The 22503-nt window shown below is 45.3% G+C and overlaps 2 protein-coding genes across 6 annotated transcripts in view; one reads left to right on the top strand and one right to left on the bottom strand.

Moving 5' to 3' along the window:
- Nucleotides 1–62: 62 nt before the first annotated feature.
- LOC101517252 (histone H2B type 2-F) lies at nt 63–11184 on the top strand. 2 transcript variants are annotated; one of them, XM_058660180.1, is made up of 3 exons: nt 63–632; nt 4950–5051; nt 11093–11184. In XM_058660180.1, exons 1-2 carry the CDS (start codon nt 256–258, stop codon nt 5035–5037), a joined length of 465 nt encoding a protein of 154 aa, XP_058516163.1. In that variant the 5' UTR covers nt 63–255; the 3' UTR covers nt 5038–5051; nt 11093–11184. The 2 variants fall into 2 exon arrangements, with proteins under 2 accessions (XP_058516163.1, XP_004588884.2); XM_004588827.3 differs by lacking the exon at nt 11093–11184 and having other exon boundaries at nt 67–632; nt 4950–5208.
- Nucleotides 11185–19246: 8062 nt separating this feature from the next.
- Nucleotides 19247–22503, bottom strand: part of LOC101529790 (high affinity immunoglobulin gamma Fc receptor I-like) — a 36443-nt gene continuing 33186 nt past the window's right edge. For all 4 annotated transcript variants that reach the window (XM_058660175.1, XM_058660177.1, XM_058660176.1 and 1 more), the window contains 3 exons: nt 21641–21892; nt 20978–21262; nt 19247–20183 (listed from right to left, as the gene is read on the bottom strand). In XM_058660175.1, the coding sequence (XP_058516158.1) occupies nt 19840–20183; nt 20978–21262; nt 21641–21892 (881 nt within the window). In that variant the 3' untranslated portion in view covers nt 19247–19839. The remainder of the gene's footprint in view (nt 20184–20977; nt 21263–21640; nt 21893–22503) is intronic.

Below are 22503 nucleotides of genomic sequence, written 5' to 3'. Positions count from 1 at the left end.
GTGTAAAAAGCGCATTCTGATTGGCTCACAAGTTTTCACTGTAATGACCACTAGGAACGCGTGCCCAGAATCTTACAGACTCAGTCTCCACCCCCCCTTTGTGACATCACTATGATAAAAGGGCCAATTAAAAAGCAGTACGGTGCGAGCCTTCATTTACATACGGGCTCTATAAGTAGCGTGTAGGCCGTCTTCTTTACTGCAGTTGTCGACTGATCGTTTTTGTCGTTTGCTGCTTCTTTACGAAACAGAATCATGCCGGATCCGGCGAAGTCTGCTCCTGCTCCCAAGAAGGGATCGAAGAAAGCCGTTACAAAGGTACAGAAGAAGGATGGCAAGAAGCGTAAGCGCAGCCGCAAGGAGAGCTACTCCGTCTACGTGTACAAGGTGCTCAAGCAGGTGCACCCCGACACCGGCATCTCGTCCAAGGCTATGGGCATCATGAATTCGTTCGTCAACGACATCTTCGAGCGCATCGCCGGCGAGGCGTCGCGCCTGGCGCACTACAACAAGCGCTCGACCATCACGTCCCGGGAGATCCAGACGGCCGTGCGCCTGCTGCTGCCCGGCGAGCTGGCCAAGCACGCCGTGTCCGAGGGCACCAAGGCCGTCACCAAGTACACCAGCTCCAAGTAAGGGTGCGCAAGGGACACGGTAGATCTACGTTACACCAAAGGCTCTTTTCAGAGCCACTTCAGTTTTTCGGAAAGAGCTGTAAAACAAACGGTTGCTGATTTAGGCCGGATGTGACCGAGGTGTGGCGGCTGCTGCAGACTGCAGCGACTCGCGGTCTTGTGGCGTTGCCTAGGGATAGCATTGTTTGCTGAACACAAAAGTCGTGTCCACCAGGTTCTGGGTCTGGCGCAGAGGTCTGTTTTCTGGGAGTCCTAACCTCACTACTGTCCCTTTCCTTCCTCCGTGCCAGTGACTAAAGTCAAATTCCGCCTCGGGGTCCCATGGGACATTTTTAAACAAATTGATTATCGTGTCGCGAGAAGGGCAGAGGTGCGCAATGCTGCTAAGCATCCTGAAAAATGGCAATTCAGTACACAACCACCGCAAGTAGTAATTAGTGAGAGGCCCTTTGCCCCAAGACCCCTTAGCCGAAGATGAAGGCCCATCTTACTCGGCTGTTTCTGCAGCCCCTGTTACAGCTCTGCATTCCGCGGGTGAATTAGCCTCCAGCTCCGCTGCGTGAAGCTGTCGGTGCTTCCGAGGTTTCCTAATGCGCCCAGGTTGGAAGTGGGGCCTGAGAAGGCAGTCTTGCCTCCTCTCAGGTTTTGGGGGTATCTGCATCGTAGGTCCTCAAATCTGGGTGCCTCAGATCCCAGCTTGTCACAGGTGCTTTGTGGTAGGAATCTGAGGATGGGAGGAGAATAATGTGTGATATACAAGAAGTTGATAGAATGAATTTGTGAAGACACCAGTCTGCGTGACTGCGGACTTATTCCCATAACAGCTAGTGGGTTTCTTTTCACTGAGTAAAACATACGTTAAGACAATAAGCAATTCACAATTAAAGCTTTTAAGTCAATTTTTTTTACAAAACAATTTTACTTATAACACAGGAATTAAAATTTTACACTAGTTCAAATTGCATGAAATGTACTATGATTTCATTTCTTCCCAGAAATTTTTAAGGTCTCTCCCTGTCTTTTTCTCAAATGACCACTAGACAAAAGACTGTGGGAAGATGACTCAATTGAGAGTCTAAAATTTCCAGCAAAAGAGATGAAATGAATGTGAAAACATTTTAGTGGGAAAAAAAATTAGCAGGTCAAGGAGGTTTTTTAAATATGTAGTCACACCCCAGAAAGTCCTAATCTGGGACCCTAAGGTTGGATCCCCGTCTCATCTTTCCAGGTTGTTAAAGTCTTGCCTGTTGACTCAACTAGGAACCCAAGAGCTATCATTTGTTATTTATTGAGCAAAGAAGTCCTAAATCCTCATTCTGAGCCTAACCTATCACCTGGCAAAAAACTCTTAAATTACCCCCTCCTGTTGCTTAGCCTGGAAGATTTGCTTTGCAATACGTCTTAAATTTCTCTTCTATGTTTTCTGATATTCTCCCGAGTTTTAGTATAGTTGCTCTCTAGACTGCCTGGGGAGCAGTAGTCAACCTGTCAGTTCCTTAAACCTCAATGTGAGAAATCATTTTATCCTGTTCTAATTAATGGCAGTCTTTTAAATTTTTTTAAGGTTCATTTATTTTTATTGGAAAGTCAGATATACAGAGAGGAGGACAAAGAGGAAGATCCTCCGTCCGATGATTCCCTCCCCAAGTGACTGTAATGGCTGGTACTGAGCAGATCCAAAGCCAGGAGCCAGGAATTTCCTCCAGGTCTCCTGCTCTAACCAGCAGAGCCAGTAACGTGGACAGGGACAGGGTCTGGGATGAAGCACCTACAGGACACCAGTGATGGGAGAAGTCTGCGAAGTCTTGCTCTATTGCTCCTTCACCTCTCCTCATATACTCCTTCCCCCACGTCCTCATTTACCCAGGATATTGGATACAGATGAGTCCAATTAGTCTAGGTGTTTTTAGCCACAAGCCCAGTTCCTGTTCCTGCCCTGGCCAACCAGCGCTAATCAACTCTTTAGCCCACAACACTCTCCCATGTGGGTGCAGGATTCCAAGACTTTGGGCCGTTCTTGACTGCTTTCCCAGGTCACAAGCAGGGAGCTAGAAGGGAAGTGGGGCTGTCAGGATTAGAACCGGTGATCATATGGGATCCCAGCATGTTCAAGGCGATTGACTTTAGCAACTGGCCCGTTCTTTCAATTCTTAAGGCTTTGTTCTTTGTACAATTAACACCTGATTGCATAGCTCTTTGGCCTGTATAGCCTTGTGCCTCGATTTCTTTTACCTTCTTATATCTTCTTCATCCTCTCAATAGGGCAGAATCTTGATGTTCTTTCACAAAGACTCCTTAATAAGAAATACTTTTGTGTAACTTAAAGTTTGTTATGCGCACTACAACATTGATTGTTGAGGTGGAAGATTCAAATACTGCAATGGGTATTTTCCTTAACTTTTTATTGTTCCTTTAGTACAGAATAATCTTTAAACTACTATTTATAATTATTGGCCCAGTTAAATCACTTCATTAGAGACTCAGAGGGCTTGGCACAATGGCTCAATTGGCTAATCTACCTCCTTTAAGCATCGGGATTCCATATGGGCAGTTGTTTGTGTGCTAGCTGCTCCACTTCCCATCCAGCTCCCTGGTTACAGCCTGGGAAAGTAGTGGAAGATAGCCCAAAGCTTTAGGACCCTATACCGGCTTAGGAGACCTGGAAGAAGCTCTTGGCTCCTAGCTTAGGATCTGCTCAGCTCTGGCCTTTGTGGCTACTTGGGGAGTGAACCAGTAGATAGAAAAATCTTTCTCTCTCCTTTTATTTTTTTTTTAAGATTTATTTATTTTTATTACAAAGTCATATATACAGAGAGGAGGAGAGACAGAGAGGAAGATCTTCCATCCGATGATTCACTCCCCAAGTGACCGCAATGGCCGGTGCTGTGCCGATCCGAAGCCGGGAACCAGGAACCTCTTCCAGGTCTCCCACGCGGGTGCAGGGTCCCAAACCGGCGCCCATATGGGATCCCGGGGCGTTCAAGGCGAGGACTTTAGCCGCTAGGCCATGCTGCCGGGCCCATCCTTCTTTTTGTAAATCTGCCTTTCTGATAAAAATGATTCAATCTTTAAAAAAAAAAAAAAAAGACTCAGCTTGAGAGTGGTAGATAGTTCAGTAGTACACTGGGGAGCTTCAGTTCAGCCAGTAAGTCTCTGTAGTTAGAGCACTGAGTTTGGAATGCAGATTCCCCACCTGGTTTGAGATGCTGGAGAAATGCTAGCTTTTGCCAGCATTTTAAACAAGGATAAAAGAAGGAACAAACCATTTGGTATTTGGGTAGAGCTTTAAATACTAGATTCGCAGTGCTTTGCAATTATAAAAATGGTCTTGGCCTAAGTCAGGGGTCAGATGTTGTTGAGACTGGTATGTTTTCCAGGATGGGTGAATACACTGTGGCATATTTATAGAAACCTACAAAAGATCATGTTTTGTCATGACTTTTTTAGACAAGTGATTTACTTTAAAGCTGGGTGAAATTGCTAATGCTGATGGAAAAGTTAGATTAAATACAATTAAATTTGGGCACTTACAATTCAAACACAGGACTGTAGTTGGGAAATAAGGATGAAATCTCTGTGGGATAAACTACGAGTTAGCAAAAGAATATCAGTGTTTAATAAGAAAGGTACCATTGCTTTGGGTAATTACTAGATATAAAGAAACATTTTGCCCTCTACACTTGGCTGCTGTAGTTGAATTATGCAGATCAAATGCCATGGCCCCTTTTCCCAAAAGCAGGACTTTCATGGATCTCTGGGGATTTGAGGATCACATATCTGGCGTTAGAGCAGCAAGACCTTCTTTAACCAATGTGCCAAATCCTATCCCTTTATTCCAAAACGCCACGCAATCAAGCATTCCTGCAGTTTACTTCCGGGACTTTTGTTTCTGTAGACTCTTAGAATATCTGCTATTATAGCTCACTGGGTAGAGAAAATGATACAAAAACCAAAAGACTTTGTAATGTCTGTAAGTAGTACTCAAAAAGGCCTGAAAAGTCTCTGGCAAATACCTTATTTTCCTACCAGAGGGTGTTTGTGATACTTCACATCAATGCTCTCAGAAACGTTGAAGTACCTTTCATTAAACATCTCTTTTTGATGGGCAACTCTGACTTCGGGAGGTTTAACAATAAGGATAAAGCTATGTGGCTAGAGATTAGCTTAACCACTATTTGGTAGCACAGAGCAGGATACACTTGAGATGGTCAAAAGGAGAATGTGAAAATAACTTGGAAATGTTTGATATAGAAACTCAAAAATGGACTTGGTGAATTCACATTGATCATTTATGCTTGTCAAACTATTTTCCAGCATTAAGAAGTTCCCGTTCTTGTCACCTATCGGATCTGAAGTTTTCCCAAGAATGCAAGGAGCTCTTATTTTTCCAACTACAGTCTAGAGAATGGCCATCAAGTAAGATGATAATAATCCCAGGCCCTTTGGCTAGGAACTCATTTCATAATTAATAAGTATTTTATATAGTTCCATTAAAGAGACTGTTGATCAATACAGTGAATTTTGCTTCAGATAGCCAACCCCAGAAATAACAAAATAAAGCTACAGAACTTGAGATGTTCTTTAGTAATTGTCTTTGGTGTATGTACACTTAGACACTACTCCACTGTTCTCAAGAGGGCAAATGGGTGGGGGTGTGGAATTGGCTCAAAATTTAGAGGGGAAGAGATCCAGGGACTAGAGGAGAACAGGCATCCAGGAAAAAAAAAAGGATAGCACAAATGAAGGCTACAAAGAAACAAATCATTTCATTTGTTTTTTATATGAATCTAAGGTGATAATTACAAATTGCCAGAAGTCAGGGAGGAAAATACTTCTGAGTTTCCCCATCAGTGTCCTGAACGCTCTGCACAGAAGGTGTCTGGAGACAGCAGCTCACTTTCTCCCTTGGCAGCAATATTTTGACTTTGTGCAAGCCTTACTTTTCTGGTCTGTGGGATTTTTATTTTCCAATGCATCAAATGGTTTAGGCCAGGAAGGAATGTGAAACAGAGTTCAGGTATACCACAAATATAACCCTGGGCAATGGTTGTTCTAAAGAAAATTCCAATCCCAGGATTGGACTGTAAATGACCTGAATTTTCTCTCTAGAGATAATCTTTAGATCATTTCTCTCTAGAACTGTCTTGTCTCGTGTGGCATGGCTGCTGACTTGAGAACCTGCATGTGGAAAGCCCGGTGTGTGGAATGATGAACACGGAACAGGTGTGTTCACTTCGCCCTGCTACATGATGGCAACGATCGTGATTTTGCCTTTCTGTAGGATTTAGTTTGTGTCTGTTAAATACTTAACATTTCTTCATGTATGTTAGAATATTCTGGTTTTCATAACTTTTTTTCCCACATTAGTATCAAGGCTTTAGAAAATGGAAACTGCTCCTAAATGATTCTCTCCCTAGACATAGCATATCTACAAAAAGCTACACTTTTAGAATTAGCAGGAGAGCTATGGCACAGCTTGAATGGCAACCCTCAGCCTAGAGGAAAAAAGGCAAACCTTTTTTTATTTTAAATATAAAGGAAACTTATTGCTTGGAGTTTATGGTTGTAGGGATATGTTTGGAAGGGAAATAGGAATAAGAGATTTTTTTTCTGGGTTAATATATGCAAATCATTTATAGTGAGGAAAAAGTAAATTTGCAAAGATTACAGAAGCAAAATAAAACAAAGAAAAACAACAAAAAAATTCTTCCTGGCATAAGAAGATAATAATATGTCATAGGTGTGAGTAAATCATTTAGATTGAGTTGATGGAGGAAATATAGTCCGTTATACCACAGTAGAGTCACTTTGGGGCAGAGGATGATGTATTTCTAAAATCTGGCCACATCATTGTGTAGTAGATTCATAAAGAATGTAGGTTCCTGAGATAGACCCTCTGGTGTTTAACCTGGTTCTGGACTCCTTTAGTAGTATAATGAGGCAAAGTTTCTTTTCCCCGAAACCTTTGCTTGTTTGAAAGGCAGAGCCAGAGGAAGAGGGGGGAGGGAAGAACGTGAGATTCTTCTTCTATCCATGGGTTCCATTCCCCAAGGGTGGTAAAATCCAGGCCTGAGTCAGGCCAAAGCCGACAGCCAGGAACTCCACCCTGGCTAGCCACACATGTGGCAGAAGCCCAAGCCTTTCCAGGTGGTTGAGCAGGAAGCTTGATCAACAGCAGAGTAGCTGGGACTTGATCTGACACTCCAGGATGGCGATTCAATCCATTACACCCCAGCACTATTTTGTAGGCTAAATTTTTAAATTAGTGTTTCCTTATCTTACAATTCAGAATGATACTAATGTTTACTGATACAAGATAATTGAGAAAATACATGTAATAATGCTTAGATTAATACTTGATACATAATACATAATACTTGATGTTGGCAATAGGGAAATTCTGAGTCCTGTGCAAATTTTTTTTTATTGATTGATTGATTATTATTATTTGATACAGTTCCATAGGTCCTGTCTGGGATTTCCCCTACTCCCACCCCAAGTCTCCCCCACCACTGAATTCCCTTATATTATTACTGTAGTACAGTTCTTCATAAATAGTCATATGTCCATCATTGTGGGCTGTGCAAATTTCTTATTTCCAGTGTATTACAAATGACTATATGCCACATTCTTCCCATCTTCCACCATAAACTTTTGGAAGCGATAAACAAAAATTGACAAAAAAGGTGGCAGATGGAATAAGTATGAAGTATGTAATAGAGAACTTTGACAGTAGAAGTGAACCAACCAGTGATCCGTGGTTTCTGTCCAGCGGGGGAGGGGGGGAACTTAAACGGTCACAGAAGTGTTTGACCCCAGCAGTGGCCACTTGGTTCAGAGAGGCAGGAAGAGGAACCAGGCAACTGGGAGCTGCAATGCTGAAAAGACTTAATCGCTCTCATTTCTTCCAAGTTCAATTATCTCTCTGACCACAGGTCCACTGCAGCAAAATAACTCCCCAGTACAAAGATAAGCACACATTACCAGAGTCAGTATAAAATGAGCCAACAGAATCAGACGCACCAAAGAGTAGACCACGAAGCAGCAGTGTTAACAGGAGAGGCCTCAGAGTAAGCATACCTGATGTCCTCGGAGACACGTCACTAAAAATCTCAGAAATTTAAATGTGAGAGATTTGAAAATTCCACAAGGGCTGAATCCAGAATGGGATACATGTAGCCAGGGGTAACTAAATGAGCTCAAGCCAGATGTCCTAACACCGAAGGAAAGGATGCATAAAAACATGAAAAATAGGAGAGGCAGGGTAAGTGAAGTGGAGGAGATATTCAGATGGTCCCCACACTTACCTAGCAGAATGAGAAATTTGAGAAGGAAGGAATCAAGAGAAATGTTAGAAATGAAATGCAGGTCTAGGGAATAAGTGTGCAGAGCCCACTCCAGGGTCCACACAAATCGTGATCTTTGATGATGGTGTTTCTTACCATTGTCTAGTGTACAACCAAAGTCACAAGAAAATGGTACGAGGAGGGTGATGTCACAGGAGCTAAATCCATGTAGCCATCCATCCCCAGACCTGCAAGGTCTTGGTAAATGCTGAGCACGCAGGAGAAGGACCTTCACCGGAATACACAGAGATGTTTCAGAAAAAGAGCTCAATGACAAAGTTACAAAGACACACAAAATGTTTACAAAGGAAACAAGTTTGTATCAGGTGTTTTTAAGTGCACTGCACATAAGACAATGAAGCATTATTTTAAGAAATCTAGGAAGAAATACAATGAAACTGTATCCAGTCCCACTGTCATTTAGCATAGTTAGACCCTCTCTGAGTTATGAGAATTGCATTCCAACAAGACTTCAAGGAAGATGTGGGATTACCAGAAGCAAAGGTTGCTCGGTACCTGGTAAAGTGTAAGTTCAGTTCTAAAAAATTAAACCCCCCTGGGTGGGATTCAACTTCCAAAGGATGTTAACATGAAAGGTGAGAGAAGGGAGTAAAACAAGTTAGAGCTGCTGTATTCAGGAGGAGGACATAGATGTCATCACAGAAAGGTGTAGGTGTCGCTCCTCAGCCTTTTGACTAAGATCAAGTGTAGAAAAGTGTAGGTTTAAAAATATATATTGCACTAGAAGTAGGGCATATTAATGCCACAGATCATATTAATCACAGCAGTGACCCATTCAGAAATGTTTGCAAATTGCTTTCACTGAATGCAGGTATACACATGTGAATGTACTTAACACAAATACACATGCTAGGATTTTTGATAAAGGCTTTAAAAAAAGATTTATTTTTATTGCAAAGGCAGATTATAGAGAAGAGAGAAAGATCTGCCACCTGCTGGTTTTGCTCCCCAAGTGGTCGTAAAGGTCGGAGCTGAGCAAATCTGAAACCAGGAGCCAGGAGCTCCTTTGGGGTCTCCCATATGGGTGTAGGGCCAGCCTCTGGTGCTCTCCCAGGCTCCTGCTGAACAAAAAGCTGAGCAGCTAGGACACTAACTGGCACCCGTAGGGGATGCTGGCCCTTGAAGGTGGAGGATTAGCCAGTAGAGTCATTGCGCTAGGTCCTGGATAAGGGCTTCAATACATCTCACAGTGAGGATTTTAAAATGCCTGTCTCAGCAATTCAGAGATCACATGGACAAAACATATTGAAGAGACAGATTTGAAGTATATGGTTAACAAGATTAGTCATACGTATACCAACACTATCTGGTATTCAAAATAGAAAAATTACCATATTATCAAATTCACATGGACTATTAGCAAAAATGGATTGAGAAGGTAAATGAAAAAATGTTGAAAAAGATTAAACCATACATATCACTGACTATAAAGCAATAAAATGATCAAACTGTCCTTAATCTACACTCTTAAGAAATAAAACACATGGGCTAAAGGGGATAAAAGCTGTATACTCTTAAAAATAATTGAGGGCCCAGTGCAGTAGCTTAGTGGCTAAGGTCCTCGCCTAGAATGTGCTAGGATCCCATATGGACACTGGTTCAAGTCCTGGTGGCCCTGCTTCCCATCCAGTTCCCTGCTTGTGGCCTGGGAAAGCAGCCAAGGACAGCCCAAAACCTTGGGACCCTGCATCTGTGTGGGAGACCTGGAGGAAGTTCCTGGCTCCTGGATTCAGATTGGCTCAGTTCTGGCCATTTTGGCCTCTTGGAGAGTGAATTAGCAAATGGAAGATCTTCCTCCCTGTATATCTGACTTTCCAATAAAAATAAATAAATCTTGAAAAAAGTAATTGAGAGCGCTATATATTATAACCTATATGAAGTGGTTAGAGGAAAAGCCATAGTTTTAAAATACATTAAAATGATAGTATTAAAATAATGAATTAACCTTTTAACTCAAAAATAAAGGAGCAAGAATAAAAAGCTGAGAATGTGGGAGTAAGTTAGGATAATGCAGGATCAGAGGAGAAACCATAGCAACTACTCCACTAAAATCAACAAACCAAAGGCTGGGTCTCAAATATTTACATGGCTAATCCTTTAGTAAATTTAATATTAAAAGAGACATACTAGATATGGAAAATAATAAAATATTTTCATATTAATATGGCTGCAAATATAAAGTATTGATTTTTAATACAAACTTAACAGTTACTTCAAGAAAAATACCATAACAAAAAATAATAGGAGAAACTGAAAAGGTGGTCAAAGATTTTCAGTTAAAAAACAAAACAGAGGCAGGCATTTGGCACAGGTAAGATGCCAGCGGGGATGCCCACAGCCCGTTGTGGAGTGCCTGCACACCTTTAGAGACAGCAGGTGTCTCAAGTGGGTGGTCTCTGCTACCCACAGGGGACACTCAGGCGGAGTTACTGGCTTCTCCCTTCAGCTGCCTCATTCCTCATTTAGGAAGTGACTCAATGCTTGAAAGATCTCTTGCGTTGCCTTTCAAACAAATAAACATGAAAATACTGCATCAAGGTGGAGGAATCCACCAGGGGGGAGGGGTGTGGGGAGGGGTGGGGGGATTCCCAGAGCATATGAAACTGTCACATAATGCATAATAATTAATAAAAAAAATTAAAAAAAAAAAAAAAAAACAAATAAACATGAAACAGATACAGACACACATACACAGTAGCAGGCCCAGGCAATTTTACTGAACACTGGTGGGTAGTAATATTATATAAATTGATCAAGATCATAGAAAAATATGAAGCTACCCTACTAACATTGTGAAGACATCGACATATTTTGAGGGTTAAGTGAAATAACGCATGGAAAGCAAGTGTTTGGTGTGTGAAAATACACTTTAGTTGTTACATGCATGACACATATTTCATAATGAGAGATACTTAGAATCAGCAGTTGGGATTCAAGAACTGTTAGGGGGAAGATTAAGATTTGGAACCTAGTTTATGGTGACCAAAGCTTGTGAAATTTCAGGTATCTGTTGAATTAAAGTAAGAAAATGATTGTGTTCTGAAATAAAACCAGTTTTAATAAGCCTATGTAAAGGCTTGTTTCTTGAAGTTTTCTCTGCTCTTCCTGAAAACGCAACCCTGAAAGTGACAGCCAGCGTGCATGCGTGAGTGCTGGTTCATTGGAGAACATGCCATTACTTCTAGATTCAATTACCTTTTCAGAGAACATGTGTGGGTCATTTGTCTTATTTCTCCAGAATGTGTAGGCCAATTATTTCTAGACTTTTCTAGTGATTTTCTTTCTCCATTAACTCCTATCACATGTGTGGGAATCATTCACTCTCCAAAATTAATCAATGAATTTATTCTTTTCAAGCCTAAGGGTTAAGGAGTAGTTTGGCCTTCAGTACCCGCTGGCGCTCACAAGAGCCAGAGTGTGTGGAGTACCAAGAAGCTGGGCTAGGTCCTGGGGAAACCACATGAGAGCCGGGTCTGGTGATGGGCCAGGCAGAGCTGGGCTGTGATACTCAATGGTAAGATGGTAGGGTTAGGTGTGGGCAGGCCGAGCAAGGCTACTGTACCTGGCTGCTGTACCTGCCAGGACAAGAGGTAGGCCAAGTCAGGCTGTGCCAACCACAAACCAGTGTACATGAGAACTGTGATAGGGAGGTGGTCTGATAGAGGAGCTTGAGGAACTCCTCTGTCAGGATGTAATCTCTGCTGGTGAGTGCAAGAACCGAGGCTGCAGACTAGGCCAGGTTACAGTACCCGCCGGCATATAGTTGGGTCAGACCTGAGGGCGGACTGGTCTGGTCAGTTCATAGCACCTACTGGTAGATGTGAGAACTAGGACAGAGTGCAGGACAGGCCAGGTCGGGCCACAACAGCAGCCAGTTCACATTAGGACTGGGGGCTGGCCGGGCTGTGCTAGGCTGTAGCACCTGCCAGCATGAGCTGGAACTGAGGGAAAGCCAGGCACAGCCAGGTTGTAGCACCAGCTGATGAATGCTGGGGTGAGGCGGGCCATGCCAGTCTGGACCACAACACCTACCAACACATGTGAAACCCATTGGGGGCGGGGTGAGGAGGAAGGGGTGAGTATTGTAGGAGGCAATGGGGGCTCCCCTGTTGGGCCACTGCTCTTGCTGGTGAATGTGAGAGTTGGGACTGGGGGGCAGACCAAGCTGAGCAGAGCTACAAAACCCACTGATCTGCATGTGTACTGGGTTAAAGGGGAGAGCCAGGCTGGACTAAACGATCCAATCCACTGGTGTATGCATGAGCCAGAGAAGGTTCAAGCTGGTTGGGTTCTGTCGCAGCATCAGCTGGAAAGTGCCAGGACTAGGGGCAAGTCTTGTCAGGTTAGACTGCAGAACCACTTGGAAAATACAAGCTCAGGGGCTGGGAGTGGGCCTGGTAGGAAAACTATGGGTACCCCTCTGATGGGCTATAGCTCCCACCAGTGAGCATGAGAACCAGGGATTTGGGTGGGCCTGGTTGGACATGTGGTGGTGTCTGCCAGCGTGAGTGTGGGCTGGATAGTAAGGTTGGTTGTAGCACCCATTGATGTGTTTGAGAGTCTAATGAAATGCGGGACAGACTGGACCAGCCTGCTGCACATACTGGTATGCACAGGAGCTGAGGCTAGGGCTGGGCCTGGTGAGGGATATTAGGGGCTGCTCTGACTAGGCTACAATTTTTGCCGGTGTGTGTGAGGGCTGAGTGTGTGGTGGGCAGGGTTAGGCTAGGCCACAGCATCTGTTGTTTTGTGTATGAGATAAGGCTGGGGACAGGACTGACCAGGTGACTGCAACAACCACTGTGTGTATGCTGATGTGGATGACAGACTGAGCTGGACCCCACACTAGCTGGCACACACAGGAGTTAGGTCTGGGATCCACTTCTGGTGAAGTTTCTTTGGGGACCATCCTCCAACTGGACCGCTGGACTCAGAACTCCAACCATGTGGAGAGTCACAGGATCTGTGGTGTGACTGTGGAGTGTATCTGTCAGAATGGGCCTCCTCAGTTACTGAAGTCTGTGCAGTGGATGCCCAGGTGCACATGGGGGACATGACAGCTCACTGTGGCCTTCAGAGCAGCTCTAGTACCATGGCAGAGGATGGAGGGCAGTACAAGTTGGACAACTTTCCGGCCGAGCTTTGACAGCAAGTATTTGGGCAAGTGAAGACTTTAAGGTAGGCTATGTTAGTCAATGGACCTTGGAAGGATTTCCTCAACCTTGGAGCAACAAAATCAACAGTATCTCAGAACTACCAAAATCATTCAAGCAGTACCCTCAGGAACATGCTCCACATTGGGGACTCTGAGTTGACATCAAGGGGCTGTCCACCATCCCTGGGTACTGATGCAGTTGGGCTGCTAAAACCAGCCCTCTCCCCTTCTCTCTTCCACTCCCCCCACCCCCGCCCCATACAACAAGAAGAAAAAAATTGGAAGCCAGTATGGACTGGAAGCATTGTAATCTGAGTGCTTCTCCATTCCTCTCCCAGCCCCTTGCCACCAAACAATCTACAGATGGAATGCAGTCCCACTCCAAATCCTCTCCAGAGAATTTACAACTTTTAAAAAATATTTACTTTGGGCCAACTCCAATATGGCATGTTGGAGTGGAACACATCCCTCAACCTTTGTGCCGGAAGTTCCCACCCCACCTGCTCCTGTGATTCAGCTGTTTTTGTGGCACTTTTGTTTTCTGGTCCAAGATTCTTGTCTAGGCTCAACTCACACCAATGCTTTATCCAGTTATACTTACATGTCTGCTAGAAGCCTTAATAGGTCCATTACAAAACTTGTTTCTTGCTACCCTTTGGCCTTTGCTCCACCAATTCACTCTTTGCCAGGTCTGTCAGTGGCCCAGCATCTGGGAGTTAGATGGCTCCCCACTCTCCTCTTTCTCACATCTGCTACATCCAGTCGGAAAGCTTGGCAGGAATGTCCAAAGGTGACCATATCCCAGGAACTCTACTGCTGCCACGCTAGTCCACTCTGCGAATTCCTGAGCTGTTTCCTTGTTTCCCCTGGGGTCTGTGCAGTAAAGCTGGTGGCAGTCAGGCCCTGCCAACTAGCTGCCCGCTGTGTCTTTGTGTCTGGTCCTTGGGCCTGGAAATGCTGTGCAGATCTGCCTGATCTTTGGCTCCTTTCCAGGAGAAAATCCCTAAATCCTAAAGACAACCAAGGAAAAGTCCCAGAATGGGCCCAACCATTCCTATTTTACATCAGCATGATCAGCCTTTGGGGGATTTCATCTCGGGCAAGAAACCTGAATTCTTGTAACAGAAGCTCCTGTGGTCTGCAAGTGAATGGAAGGTTCCCCGCACAGAATCTGGAAGGGGACAAATAACACTAATTATTTCAAAAAGATGCCTAAGGAACAAATACAACACCTCCAGCCAGCTGTCTGCTGTGCTGCATAGCTGTCCATTCTGGTGGGTGATGCCTTTTAGACTTGAGAGCCCTGAGGATTACAATAGGGTGTGCCTGAGGCCCTTGCAGATGGAGCCTGGATGGGTCCAATAAGACTATTAAGTCTAGGGATGAAGACACCTGCCCCCAGCCGCCTCAGTCCTTGAAATGTGAGATAGGTCTGGGATCCTCACAGGTGACTTTCTGAGGTTCCAGAATTCATTTTTAGGCAGCTCCTGAGGATTGCAGGGGCTTCCTGTAGGCTGGCTGTGGCTGACCTAGGATCTCTCCCTTGGGTGGCCGCCCTGTACACCTGAGCTCCTGAGACCTGCGCGAAAAGGAGGCGGAGACTGCACTTACCAAGTCGGCCTCTAGGTGGCGCCAGGCCGAGATCTCCAGTCGGCGGCCGGGAGTTCCTGGGCTGGTTGCGTAAGCACCGCGGCTTCTCGCGATGTTTGCGCCCTGCAGCGGGGCTCCCATTTGACAGACCCTATCCGTCCCCGTGCAGTCGCCGACCCAGTCCACAGTTCATTTCTTTTCTCTCTCCTGTCCCTTCATAGTTTTGTTTTTTAGCGGCAGGGAGGAGCGGGAAGTCGTGCGTCGGGCCGCTCTCCTTTCGGCGGAGGCCCCGTGCGCGGGCTAAGGCCGCATCACGCGCAGGAGTGCGCAAGATGGCGCCCGCGGCTCGCCTCAGGACGCGCTCCGGCCCGGGTGGCGCTGAGGGAAGCATTCGGGATGGCCAGCGGGTGCTGGGCGAGAACCTACACATACATGCCATTAGGGACAGATGAATGAATCATGAATGACAGCAAACAAGAATATGAAATTTTAAAAAAATGGAAGTCCGTCATCCACAGTCTTTTGTTTTTTCCGCCAAGAATTAAACAATTGTTGAAGAAAACATAAAATGCCAACTCACCTGCACTATACTCCTTTTGCTTGCAGATGCGTCGATCTGTTTTATGTCTCCTCTTCTAGATTTTACTTATTTCTATTGGAAAGATTAGATTTACAGGCAGAAGGAGAAACAAAGATCTTACATCCTTTGGTCCACTCCCTAAGTGGCCACAACAACTGGAGCTGAGCTGATCCGAAACCAGGAGCCAGAAGTTCCTGGGTCTCCCGTGCGGAGTACATAGTCCCAAGGACTTGGGCCATCCTCCACTCCTTTCCCAGGCCAGAGCAGCCAAGACATGAACCTGCACCCATATGGGATCCAGGTGATTGCAAATTGAAAATTTAAGGCATGAACCATCTCACCGGGCCCATCTCTTCCTTTCTGAAATGCAGAGTGTAACACTGAGAAATAGACTAGGTGGGTCGGATACAAGCCTTTGTGGTGTTAAGGTGCTGAGGTTGGGGAGTTGCATGTCAGCGTTACTTAACCTAAATTACACTTGACTAGAGCAGGTGTCATGCTGGACAGAGTGTGTTCCCCACATGAGCTGTCACACAGCTGTTATCAGTGTGTCTTCCTTACATTGTCTTTGCCTTTCTGTCATGGCCCTCTTTCTCAGAAGCCACACATTTTTGGGGTAATAAGGGAAAAGCAAAGTCTTTAAATGAAAACAGTTGCCAATTTTGCCATTTCCTTCTACGGTTTTGTGTTCAGAACATTAACATATTTTAATACCTACTTTACTCCTGACTCCCATGCCTATAAAATAAGGGAAGAGACAAGAGCTTCACTTTTAAAATCTGATTTGTAGTTCCTTTGCCTTGTGGGTCACTGCCAAAAAGATTTTATTCCTAGGTCATGGTATCATGATTTGAGACAGAGGAAAACTAAGCCTTTCTTTGAAACACAGTGGGAAGGGTGAGTGGGAAAGCCAGCATGTTCTCAGCAGACCAGTATTCTGCAGGAGTGCACTTGGACGTTTATGAGCAGTTTGATTCCCTTAAGCTGTTGCTGATCCTATCTCATGGGATTTAGCATCAGCCCTTGCCAGAAGAGAGCCTGCAGCGAACATTTTAGAAATTCTTGTACGTCCTCATCATCATTTCCATTAGACTTTTCCATGAAACGTAATCAAGTGGCAGATCGTTGGACGTGTTAGGAATATCCATTGCCACTCACTTCCTTAAGTCTTCCTAAGCCCTTTGTTCAGCATGTTGCGTGGCCATAGTCATTTCAGCATTGCTTGACACTGAGAACTTTCTCCATACTTCTAGAAGTCATCCCGGTAATAAGTTGGCACTAACTCTAGCATCTTTGCTTTGTTGTTTAATCCTGTATCTCATGGGAAAACTCCAAGTCAATAAACTTTTTGTTCTCTGATTTTATGTCTGGTCCTCTTGAACAAATATGGTCAGAAGTCACTAACTTTTATGTTTAAAAAAAGTAACCTAATTCTTGTTTTTAAAAGATTTTTTACTTATTTGAAAGGCTGATATGACCGTGCATAATAACACTCTTCCAGAAGAGATGGTGGCTGAGAGAATCTGTTGTTCATGAGCTTGGCTTGCAGCTCACCTTCTCTTGCGGATCGCTGAAAGACTTCCCATGCAAAACTTCTAGTAACTAGAAATAACTGGAAGCTGCTGTCAAGTAAGTGTTCCAGCAGCATCCCATGCTGTTTCCTAGAGAGAAAAGGAATAGGTGCTACTCGAATAGCCACGTACAGTAGATGCCTGTGTCCCCTCTGAAGTGGTACTCATGAGGAAGCTAACTTGTTAGGGCATGACTGATGGTGGTACTGAAAGTTTTGTCTCTGGGAAATCCTGAGAGCAGCACCAATGGCTTATTATGGCATCAAGAAAATGAGGTCATCTTGTGGTATATAAATTCCCCAGAACTGGACTGTTCTGTGCCAGAATCTGAGAGGGCGTTGGGGCATGGACTAAGGGGAACAGTGGCAGTAATCACAGCTGTCAGATCCTGGAACCCTGCTAAGGGTGGAAACTGGGCTCAAAATTCTTTGAACTATGTAATTTCCAAGGAGCCTTAGAGGAACCAAGGAGAGGGAAGAAACTCCTAGGGGATGACTTCATATTTCCTGCCAATCTTGTTTGAAGAGAATGAGCTGATTATTTTAGTTTAGAAAAATAAGAGAAGTGATCATATAAGCACCCCAAACATTGAATGGCAGTTTGTAGAAGTCATACATAAAAGTCTCTTGTTTCTAAGTACTGCTGGTATGAAGTTGAAGACAATCACAATCAAGCTGCAGAACCATAATCACAGAAAGAATATGCTGTGAAAGGGCCAGTGATTGCAAAACATAACTAAAAAATTGCAACATAACTAAATTTCCTTCAGTTTCCAGTCAGGATTGTTCTTTTTTTTTTTTTTTTTTTTTCTGTTGTGAATGCATCACTTTCAAAAATGAGCAGGAACATGGCTGTGGTTGAACAGCTGGGCTTGTTACTGCTGCAGTGTGGGAGAACACAGATCACTGGGGAGTGTGGAGCTCTGTGCGGGAGATGGCTTATCTGAGGAGGGCCACGTTTCCCCATCTTTCAGCAAAATCCCTGCTGCCCACAGGAGGCTTAGCCTTCAGCACCAACCCCGCCTCGTGAGTACCGGGGTGCCCAAGGAACTCAACCCATCATAGTTTTCCTTTCTTTGGGGGAAGAGGTTTTTTGTTTGTTTGTTTTTGCCTGTGGGGATACTTTCTGAGAGTTCGGGTGGAACACAGCACAGTACATTGAGGAGTGGGAAAGCCGACATCCATTCCTTACTGGTTGAGGATCCATCCTCAACTCCTGAGCCCTCCTGGCTTGTCCTGGGTGCCAGTTCATTCTACAGAGGAAACTGTGGACTCACACACCTAGAGCCTCTCCACAGTGACCTCCAGGGCTACAGAGGAGACGTGGAGCTGACCACTGGTGCACACTGCCCACAAGAAGCAGCAGGGTTCATCCCAGTGACCACTCTGAGATTCCCACTCCTCAGGTGGGGGATGGAGGGGGACAACTATGGTGACATTTTCATCCTTGCCCCTCTCCACACCTGAAAAACGTGTGTGAAGAATCAAGTCAATCAGTGCATTTGTATTAGGTCTGAAACCAAGTGGATTTAGTGGTTCCAGATCAACAAAAGTGTTCACTTTCTTCCCATGGGTCCCCTGTCCCCAGGTAGAGTAATCCACCAGCAACCATCCCCTGCCCTCATAGACAGGCTTTTCCAAAGGTGGGAGACATTGAGCAAAGAAGGGATCTAGAGTTATGTGGCCCTGTCTCAACAGGCAAGTGATTTCACAGTGTATTTCCCATACTAGGTTCTGTAACACTAGTGAGGAGAAAGCCGTTAGGCAGGCAGGGGTGAGTGAAGGCAGAGGTCATCCGATCCCTGTGGGGAAGCTGGAGGAGGGAATCCACCTGGAGAAAGCATGGGATGGTACCAGGACTTGACCAGACCAACCCAAGGCTTGGGAAATAGTTGGGGAGACTGTATATGAGGACTCCATGAATCTTCCTGACACAGCAATAAGCCAGAAATAAGGTCAGACTGAAATCATATCGATTTGGATATTAATTTAATGAAATCAATTATATTAGCAATAAAGTGCATTCAAGAAACCGTTGTGACAGAGGTAAAATCATGGAGAAATCTGAAATATGTGCACAGTGATTGTCTTTTCAACTCAGTTCCTGCTGCCCTTGTGCCACCAGGGTGCGCCCTTTCAGTTTTTACATGAGCTGTTGAACAGTAGCAGAAAAATATTTTGTCTCCAAACTGCAGCCTGGGTAGCAGAGCAGTGTGCCGTCACACTATTAGGCAACCATTGAGAAAACCGTGGGGCAAAGTCAGTCTCTGGTCCTGAGAATGTTCCGGTCCTCCCCAACACTTGTGCCCGCAGTGCCAGCCCGGAGACCTGGCTCCAGGTATTCAGCTCTGTTCTGTCTGCTCCAGGGCTGGCCTGGGATGCGGGCAGGCCCTCCTGCCTCTGAACTTGGGGAGATTATGTGACACCTCCAATGAAACAAGGCTGATACACCATTTCGCATCCCCAGGGACCCCTTTGTGTCTGCCCAACACCTATGGAAGCATCCCTGTCAGGGACTGAAAGGGAAGAGTTGTGGAACTGCTGCTATCCTGAACACAGAGCTGTGGGGATTTTCATCCGCACAGTCCCTGGGAAGTCATCTGGAGGCTCTAGCCCCTCTTTGCTCCCTGACTTAGTCCCCACTGACTTCCAGCTAAGAGGCTCCCTCCCTTTCCTCAGTCTCCTTTACTCTCTTTCACTAGATCCTTCTGTGTCTGAATCTCCTGTAAAATTGTAGAAATTATTTTTATCTGGTTCTCAAAAACACTGTTTTTCAAAGTATCAAATGACATGGCTAGACTTGACTTCCACATTTTTAAAGGTATCTTTAAATGTCAGCTCCAATCCCCTTTGAGTACCAAATTTGTAAAATAATTTCAATTAAAATCAGGCTGCTTATTTGCTCTGTTTGAGAGTTATAGGCCATATGGCCCAGAGGGCAGTCATTCAGCTACAGGACAGGTGTGCCCAAGCACCGCTCCAGCGGGGACGGACTGCGGACGGTTCTCCTGCCCTCCCTCCTGGCACTTGTGGTGGTCCCTTTCTTGTAGCATGTCTTCTTTTTGTTCATGGAGCTTCAGTTCTTCTTTTAAACGGGCGTCTTTAGGCAGTTTGAGAGTTTCATACCTCTCATAATCGGACGACAAAGAGATGCCGACATCCTCCTTTTTCATTCTTTGCAGTTTGTTATGTATTGTCACACAGAGGACAGTGTTCACCAAAAACATTACTCCCGTGGCGAGATAGAAAAAGACATGAAGCCAGAAAGGATTTAGTGACTGGGGGCCTAAAACAGGAAAAGACAAAGAGAAGAGCTACTACTTGGAAATCTGAGGGAAGAGAAGGTGAGCTGGACCCTGTGTGCCCACCCATCACCGAGGCCCTGGGCCTTTCTGGGAGCCCGAGGGAGCTGCAGCTGAGCTGTAGGGTACACACGTGGGGCAGGCCATTGGGAACTTTGTTGCTGGGACCAGGCCAGAGAACTCAGTTCCTGCCTTCAGAGATGACTGCCCTCTCTATGTTACTCAATGAGTGAAATGAATTTGAGTTAAAAATTAAGCGTTTGTTTTTGGTGCTAACAAAACATAGGCCTTGGTAAGGTGGAGACAACTGGGTAGGTAGTTATAAGTAGTCCATACAACCACTCTCTGTAAATCTACCCTGTGAATACCTGAAACCGAAAATTTCCCCAGATCCATGACAATAGATGCAAAAAAAACCACACAGCATAGTGTTGGAGCAATTGCTGGTGAAGGAGAAGGAGGGAAAGCAGGGAAGCATGGGTGGAGGGGAAAACAGACAGTGGGGGTGTGAGGGAGATGGAAGGTGAGAGGTGAGCAGAGAGCCGTGGGGACGGAGAACCGAAAATAAAGAAGAAAAGGAGGAATAAAGGAAAGATAAGAGGAAGGAAAGGAAACAAAGGAAAATGTCGTGAGGGGAAGGGCAAAGCCCTGAATCAAGGGTGGGAAGCCTGTGAGCTTTTCTTGGAGAGCATCTCTCCTCCCGCCTGCCTGCGCCCTGAAGTCCCCCAGATCCACGGGAGGAGAGACAGCCTGCCTTCTGAGCAGGGTCATTACTCACCAAGCACTTGCACCTGCAAGGCGGAGCTGCGCTTCACAACTCTTTTGTCCTCTGTGGCTGCCTCGCACCAGTAGGCACCAGAATCCTCCTGCCCAGCCTTTGGGATCTGGTATTCCGAGGACGCGTTCCTGTCCTGCAGAGTCGTGTTGCCCACGAAGAAGGAGAAGACAAGGCTCAAAGCAGGCTGCCCGGGGACCAACTTGGTTTCACAGCTCAGTGTCAGCGGACTCCCCTCCAGGATGGGGAATGGCAGGGATGCCCTCAGCACCGGAACTGGGAACAGCTCTACAGAGACAGTGGGTGGAGACAGAGGTAAGTGGGATCCTGGAAGCCACAGCACCCTTGAGAGCCAGGCGGGCAGTAGGTGCAATTTCTAGTGTCTTCCCTGTTTCTGTCTCAACGGATCTTTTGTCAGACCTACATTATTCTCCTAGCTATGTTGAGTGAGTTTCTGTTCCTTACTGCTACAATAAAATGGATGCAAGGGATCTCGACTTTGTAGAGACAAAACTTCTACCCACCCTTCCACTTTCATAAATCTATACTTTGTGTCTCTGTCTCTTCTTTATGTCTAATGGCTCGTCATTCCCTCATCACCCCGGTTCATGCCATGTGGGTTGCAGCACTTGAAGCTGCGGTTGCATGAGTACTCAGACACAGTACCTTTCACAGTGACGGACATGGTTGCTGATGTGTAACGATGTGTTCCCATGGCTGAACAGTAGTAAGTGCCGTTATGACTCATGTTGACATTTGGAATGGTGAGTTCAGATGGCTGAGTAAGAAACTTAAAAGTTCTGTCATTTTGATAGAAAAGCAAATTGCGTATCAGCTTATTCTCCCATGCGTGACATCTCAAGGTCAGAGAATTCCCTTCAGTGAAGACTCTGCCAGAGACCTGGAGCAGCAACCAATCTGAAAACACAAAATGTAGTGAGTCCAGTGGAACAGGTGCAAGGAGGCCAACACTGTCCAGGGGCTTTCCTACTTTTCTTCCCTTACAACATTCAAACTCAGAACTCTGTTGAATCTCCAGCCTGTGTCTCATTCTTCAAATATTCACTAGCAGTTGAACACCCAGCACCGCCCCCTTCACTTCTCACATCTCAGAAGTTGTTTGGGACGGGTCATGTATAGGCAGAATTCTAGGACGCCCACCCCCAGAGGAACATACCTTTATACATTCTCTTCAGTGAGTGTGGATTCAATGCCTTGCTTCTACACAACCAAATGCAACAAAGGAGATGGTGTGTGTTTATGTGTGTGTGTGTCGGGGGAGTCCCTCTTAAATAAGCCTCTGCCTAGCATATTGGCTAGAAAGATCTCCTGTTGGCCTTGAAGATAGAAGTTGGCACATTGTCAGAGCATCCGTGAGGAGACCACATTTCTGAGGCCTCTAGGTGCTGGGAGTGGCTCCCACTTCAGTCAGCCATGCAGCGGAGACCTCTGTCCTATAAGAAGCTGAATTTGACCAATGATCTCTGCAAGAGCCACTCAAAGAACATAGCTCAGTCAGCACCCTGATG

This window comes from Ochotona princeps, chromosome 2, assembly GCF_030435755.1.
Source record: "Ochotona princeps isolate mOchPri1 chromosome 2, mOchPri1.hap1, whole genome shotgun sequence".
NCBI lineage: Eukaryota > Metazoa > Chordata > Mammalia > Lagomorpha > Ochotonidae > Ochotona > Ochotona princeps.
This window is presented reverse-complemented; position numbering and strand designations above follow the sequence as displayed.

Bases quoted from the DNA above. Each gene is read 5' to 3' on its own strand.
- LOC101517252 (XM_058660180.1), top strand. From the start codon at position 256: ATGCCGGATCCGGCGAAGTCTGCTCCTGCTCCCAAGAAGGGATCGAAG. The intron at 633-4,949 runs GTAAGGGTGCGC...ACTATTTTCCAG, and splicing joins ACCAAGTACACCAGCTCCAA to CATTAAGAAGTTCCCGTTCT.